This window comes from Pogonomyrmex barbatus, unplaced genomic scaffold (assembly GCF_055798465.1).
Source record: "Pogonomyrmex barbatus isolate J1 unplaced genomic scaffold, ASM5579846v1 scaffold2, whole genome shotgun sequence".
Lineage (NCBI taxonomy): Eukaryota > Metazoa > Arthropoda > Insecta > Hymenoptera > Formicidae > Pogonomyrmex > Pogonomyrmex barbatus.
This window is the reverse complement of record NW_028297116.1, coordinates 18,076,898-18,083,933: the sequence shown is the minus strand read 5'-3', so window position 1 is coordinate 18,083,933 and position 7,036 is coordinate 18,076,898. Positions and strand designations below refer to the sequence as shown.

The 7,036-nt window shown below is 37.2% G+C and overlaps 1 protein-coding gene across 1 annotated transcript in view; it reads right to left on the bottom strand.

The window, feature by feature from the left end:
• The window catches only part of LOC105431135 (homeobox protein unc-42), a 24,201-nt gene extending 17,517 nt beyond the window's left edge, over window positions 1-6,684 (bottom strand). Inside the window, 2 exon segments of the mRNA XM_089076582.1 lie at window positions 191-326; window positions 6,332-6,684. Coding sequence (XP_088932708.1) covers window positions 191-326; window positions 6,332-6,551 — 356 coding nt within the window. The 5' untranslated portion in view covers window positions 6,552-6,684.
• Between the last annotated feature and the right edge of the window lie 352 nt (window positions 6,685-7,036).

Here is a 7,036-nt window from a genome sequence, read left to right as displayed (position 1 = left end):
TGGACGTGGTACGAAAGATTGAACGTAATCAAAATGGCATTATCGATCAAAGGGCTCTACCAGAAGAATGCTTTTCTAAGAAATCTCGCTTTTGATGGAAAAAGAAAAGAATTATCGATATATGGAAGAAAGATATATTCGATTATAAGAATAATTAAAAATTTTTATATATTATAATTATATTGCTGCAATACCAACCTGCGTGAAGGTAGTCCTGTGTCGCCGTCGGGCGGGGGTTGGACAGCTAGCTGTGGTAGGTGTGTGACCAATGTGAGGACTAGAGGCGCAAGGGTCAGGCTTTAACTTCTTAAAAGCGCCTTCGGCTCCTGTGAAAAAAGAAACGCGACTTTAACATTTTCTCCTCTTCTATTTCTCCCAAAAATTATTCCTATTTCTTCAAAAAATAGATTTATATATCATCGTATTTGCTTTACTGCTAAACTGTTATAATTTTCCCGTCGATGACGTCAGATAAATTTCAACATCATTAACATTGAATTGTTCAATTGTATTTTGTATGAGTGTGTAATTACTCCGCGCATTTCACGAATTCAATTATCCGCCGATTGCGCTTGAAATTATTTTAATGGCGTATTAGTGGTGGGTCAAATAATATATTGAATAGCAAAATTGCACGTCGATTAGATATCGTAATAACGACGAAAGGTGTACAAATTTTTATTTATATTTTAAGGTAACTCCGCTAAACGATTAATCTTGCATTATAGATGGATTTATTCTAACTCATGTTTCTCTCTTTTTAAGCAATATGATATTTTTTTTAAAGTAAACTATAAATTAAAAAAAAACATTAAAATAACACGAAACACGAAATAAATTTTCGAAAATTCTCGAATTCGCAAACAAACTTGATATAACTCCGCAATCATCCATTTTGATGAAAAGTAGCCCGCAAAAGCGCAATAGTACCGGCACGGGAGAGAACTCTTTCTCGCGACTAAACCGAGTTACCCTGACATTTTCCCAGACCCCAACGTAATAAACAAACTCCGTTAACGACACCCGGGCGTAAACGTTTTTTACACGTGGATCCGTCCGCCGATCCTTTTCCACCTGCCCCCTCCCCCCGGCGGGCTCCACATGCGTATTGTTTGCCCGTAAAGATGACGTAAAGAGTCGGAACGGGAATGCGACGTCGAAATATCGTCGAAATGGCCGAAACTCGATTTGCCGATTATGCCTTTCATCGTTGAGAAAATTCGATATTCCACGGAAGACGCGATCCGCCGAACTTTCGACTTCTAACGCGAGAAGTCCGCCGCCGCCGCCGCCGCCGCCGCCGTCGCCACCGCCGCCGCCGCCGCCACCGCCGTCGTCGACGTCGTCGTCGTCTTGGTCGCCCGCGCGGTGCGGCGCGGCGCGACGCGGCGTCGCGGCGTCGGCTTTATGAACGAACGTAGATACCTACCAGGTCGCACGGACCCGGGGTAAGCGTGGCGAGCGAAGTCCCTCGCACTATGCTAACTTGGTTAGGGCGTTAATGACCTAATCATGTTACATGCTGATTCAATGTTCAAGGATGAATGCTGTCCACTTTACATACCTTGCCCGGTTACCCGATGAACGGAGAAACTCGGTCAAGTTCAACGAAGAAGGCGAAGGGCCCTGTGCGACCCGCTTCCACGGCTATCCTCTCGTATTTTACAAGGTTGCACATGACGTGCTCTTTCTTACTTTATTATTACCCTTTCTAACCAGGAATTTCCTCTAAGACTAAATTTAATTCTCTGCAGTTTCTTCAAAGCATGTATTTCATAAATATCGAAATGTCGAGATTTTTTTTTTATATTTCGAGATATAAATGAAAAATTCTAGACAGTGTCTTTTTTCAAGATTTATATTCAATACAATACGAGAAAGTGGAGAAAGATTAAAGAAAGAGACTAAGGAGAACTTTGCTGAACATTTCATGATACATAACACCTAATTAAATTCGGGAAGAGGTAATGCAAATTAGAAAGATTACTTTATTCCATTAAAATTATATTCCGTTTTAACGCAACCAAAAGCTCGTCCTAATTTTTTTGGCGGAAACGAGATTTTCATAAATGATATGAAATAAAATTAATGTCTCATAAAAGGTATCGGCAAAAAAGTGTTTTTCACGATCTTTATGATGTCAAAATTAATTTTTCTCATTAATCCACGATGTATGACAGTGGAGTGTCGACCATTAAGGCAATATATATTTCTCTCTCTATTCTTTTATATATATTTTGTATATAATATAAAATAGCGTAACCAAATAATATATTTAATAAAACATATAAAAATATGGTTATAAACATAACATTCTTCGATTTCTATTATCAACACAAACTTATAAATATTGATATTGTTAATTTAATATAAGAAATCAAAAAGTTTATTATTGAATTGTAAATTTTGATTCGTTAAATATGTTTGCGCATTGCTGTTTCAATATTTATGGGATGTGAATCTGTTTTTATGCAATTACAGAGTTTTCGATTGTCGAAAATAGGCAATTCACGGTTGTCAGTTTTGCATCTTTGACATAATAATCAGCTCAAAAATTATATTCTTGCAAACTGCATTTATTAAAACAAGTACGCTATAAAAACAAAGCATAAACGTGTATCAAAAGGATAATAGATATTATTACAATCACGAGATTACCGTTGCCGTAATAGCTATCTGGTCGATATGATATTAACATCAAGTAAAACATAATTGGAAACTTGACATAAAAATAATTTTCTATAAAAACAATTTTTCATAAAAATATCTGTCATAAATAAAAATGTTTAAATATTTATTTTACATGTGAAATATCTTATTAATCTATCAAAAGAAAAAAAAATATCTTTTTAAACCTGCTTTGAATTTTACTGTTGTTAATATTTTACATAAATAATTTTTATCTTCGCAAATCTTTTGTTACAAATAATTATCTTTTTAAAAGTAATTTTACAATTTTTTTTCAAAATAAAAAGAAAAAATTACAATAAAATAAAATATCATATTATAAAATCACACACGCACGCATACACATATACACACATATATACAAATTTTTAATTTTTATACATCTTAAAAAATTTACAAATTAAGAAAATAAATTAAAATTTTCAATTACAGAGATTATCATTTAGTGTTCTAGTATCACATAATTCAATAACATATTCATATTTTTGTTTTTATTTCTAGAACAATTTAAGATTGATTCTCATCCTTCAATTCCAAATTGATTAAAGAATTGATAAATAAAAAGAAGCTCAGTTCATGTTTTATAAATTGTTTTATAAATTATAAATATAATTTCTCACAGAATAAACTCGCACAATCGGGAGATGGGCACACTGGAGTAGAGACAACAAAATGTCAGGCATGAACCGTCCAGCCGTTCGCAGCCGAGTTAACCCTTTGTTAAGAGCAAAGTTACAAGCTGTTCGCCGACAATCTCGACGAGCGGCACTCGAGAAAGACTCGTCGAAAAAGGAACGTGGTGCGAGGGTGCATTGTGGCGTGGCGCGACGCCGCGCGGCGAACATCTGCCCCCGCAGATTTCGGAGACGGTCAGGGGGTCGAGGGTAATTAGCGGTGATTTTAACGCGTGAGATCTGACACGCGCGACGAACGACACGATTTACAGGATTACTGGTAATGTGGACCGCGGTAGCCTCCGACCTACAGTTGCCATCCGTCGGCATCTGCTGTCACATTAGGCCTCATTAGCAATCAAAAGTGATACGTATGTTTCCAAAATTCACTCGATGCACACGCATATATATTAATTTTTTAATTTAATATCATACACATATAGAATCTCGCACATATTACCGATTTATTTCTCTTTGCGATGAACTTCGGATGACAGTTTAGATTTATCGTACATTGGTGACTTTGAAAGATTCATGTTGTATGTCACGCCACTTTATTTATATTATTTTCATTTTATTGCATATTTTATTCGTAGATGTGCATGTATTAAAAGTTAATATTTGCAGCTAATCTGGCAAAGATGTGTAAAATAGTGATTGGGATAGGAATTGCGCAATATTTATATGCAAGAAATATGTAGTTTTAAATTATTAACGAAATAGTATCTCAACTTATAAAAATTGATAGAATTAATAAAATATTTAAATAAACAAACAACAAATAAAAAGTAGCAGTAAACGGTAGTTGCCATCGAAATATTTGAAATTAGGTTTTATTGTGTATGTTTATGATAAGTTAAATTTTAAATTTATAATAATATTTTTACACAGAATGTAATTACTATAATTAATGTAAAAAAAATAGCAAAATCAAAGGTTAATTTGAGTTACAAATGATCTCGAATTTCTTCTCATGGAAAGATCTTCAACTTCAAAGAGAGCTTTGAAAGAGACAGAAAATAAATAGAGAAATTTTATTTTTTATTTAATTTTACGTACTTACTTTAAAATGATTTTAATTTGCAATTTAGTTATCAAGAACGTTAAACTTGAAAAGTTGAAGAATAGCCATAATAACAACTTTCATCGACTTTCTTCCATAAAAATTTTTATCAGGTTTAAATGAAAACTTTTTCTATAGCAGTTGAAAATTATAAATCGTAATATTATTAATAATGCGTATAAAGAAATTAAACGCGCGAAACAAATATGTTTTTTTCTAAGTGCAATCGCAATTGCAGCCCGATAATGTTATAGGTCACTCGACAGGAAGTGAACGCTCCTGTTTTAAGGAGGACACGGGAAACGCGCGCCGGAAGACCGTCGCTCGAGTACTTTTAATACCCGAGAGAACGCGCGAGGGGGTTAACGACATTAATTTTTCCCTCCACCGCCGCCCCGTCCTCGTTTTATTCCGCCACCTCTTTTTCTCTCGTCGCGAAGCGACTGTCGGATTTTCATTTGCATGAGAATCTCGCGGTAGTCTCATTTCGTTTCCGGAAACCCTGACCTTGAAGGGTGCGACGGAGCGTAGGATATCGCTGTTTACAGATCGGAGTGTACTATCGTACTATCGTACGAAATTCATTTTCGGATATAATAAGACCGAAAAAGCTCTAACGGTGTTACAATCGACCTGTTGAACTCTGTTATTTATCGAACATCAAATCTTTCATATAGAAATGAAATACATATTAGAATTCGTTATATGTGTCTATATAAAGCTCATATTTTAATTATTAATTACTATAAATGGTATAAATTAATTAATAATTAAAAAGTCGATAAAAATATAATAGTCTTATTGAAAGCATTCAATTCCTTTATCTAACATTTTATTTTATTTTACCTCGCATTCTATAAAATAACAGTATATTTTTAGTAACAGTATGCATTAAGTAGAAATTATTTAATATATATAAAATGCTTCTCTAATTAGTTAAAATTGAAAGTAACTTATGCTTACATATAATAACTATTGTCTTTGTAATTGTTTTGAACAATCTGATAATTTTATTTCAGAATTAAGAAGTGCAAACCGATTCGGTCATATTAAAGTGCGCACATTATGAAATATGAGCGTCACAACTCTTTTATCGGCAGAAATGCGAGGAAATTGGAGATGAGTCCTTTCATTCGATCTCGATTCCGAGTCTATCGAATCGTTGAAACCAGGCGCAAGACTTGTCACGCGTTCAATCCGACGTTTCGAACCCACCCCATTAGCAGCACCCTCGGTGCTAAGCTCTCTTAAGCCCCACTAGCACATAATAATAGTCCATAGAACAGGTACCACCATATGTCTCGTCCATCCGAACCATTGTCAACACTTCGGGCTTGTGTTGCCGGCGCGAACGCGTGCTCGAAGCTCAACAAGCGGAAAATACGTCTATCTCGAGATGACACGATGTCCATTTTTCTCCTAACGATAGCATAAAAGTGCGATACCTCAAAAGTTATAGAAGCATGTAAAGTTACCAAACTGGATCTGCTTAATTTTCTCTGCTTAATTTTTTTAAAAAAACATTGCCATCTACATATCAAAAAGCATTGAAAAAAATCTCTTTTCAGTTCTTTTTATTATAAAGCATTATTAATAATCCTTAGAAAAATTACATACACCGCTTGAATATCGCCAATACAACTTTTTTTGCAAAATCATATATACGCCAGAAACAATAGAGACAACAAATATCGTAATAAATATGAATTCTATGAGAAAAATTACCATTGTTTCTAGTTCCAATTAACAGTGAAAGAGATATTATTCAACATTCCGATTATTTTAAGTTGGAATTCGTAACTACGTTTGTATAACCATAATTTTATTTCTTTTATTAATGTTAAATAATAACGCAAGATATGAAAGAGTGGTTTTACGGCAAAGCAAAATGATATATAGATCTCACCGACAGTGGTGGTGGCCCCGACGCTGCTTCTACCGGGCGTCGCGGCGGGCGTCGGCGGGCTCGCCTCGAGACCCTGGTGCACCCCGTACAGGCCGAAGTCCTGCTCATTCGAGCTGGCGCTGCTGCACTTCCTCTTCTCCTGATTGTGATTCAGATGGAAGCTGTCGTTCTCAACCAGGCCGACACCGAGCAGACCCAGATTCGGCCTGAGCTCGTCCATCAGCTTGTTCTGGCCGCAATTGGCAGCAGCCGCCGCGGAAAAGTTGAGCTGACGGCTGAAGATCGCCGGAAATATGTTGAACTGCTGGTGGTCGAGGCTGAGGGCGGTCGTCGGCAGAGACGAGCCGCCGCCGCCACCGCCGCTGCCGCCGCCGCCGCCGACGGAGGTACCACCGACGGAACCGACGCCGCCCGCACCGGGACCCCCGGTACCTCCGGACAAGTCGTTAGCCAGGGTGATGCCGGGGTGACCTGGTCGAGGTAGCGCGTAGCTGGAAACCTGAGCGAGCACTCGACTACCTACGAAGACATCTTCCGACGCGAGTCTACGATGAGGGCGCGCCGCGTCTGCCCTGTGGATACGCACTGTGTTATTCTCCTTTGAGTATCAACGCACCGTGATCCTGAGGAAAACGATCCGGGAGAACTTCGTTGGATACGGAGACTCGTATATCCTTCGCGGAGACGGTGACTTTAACGAAGGGC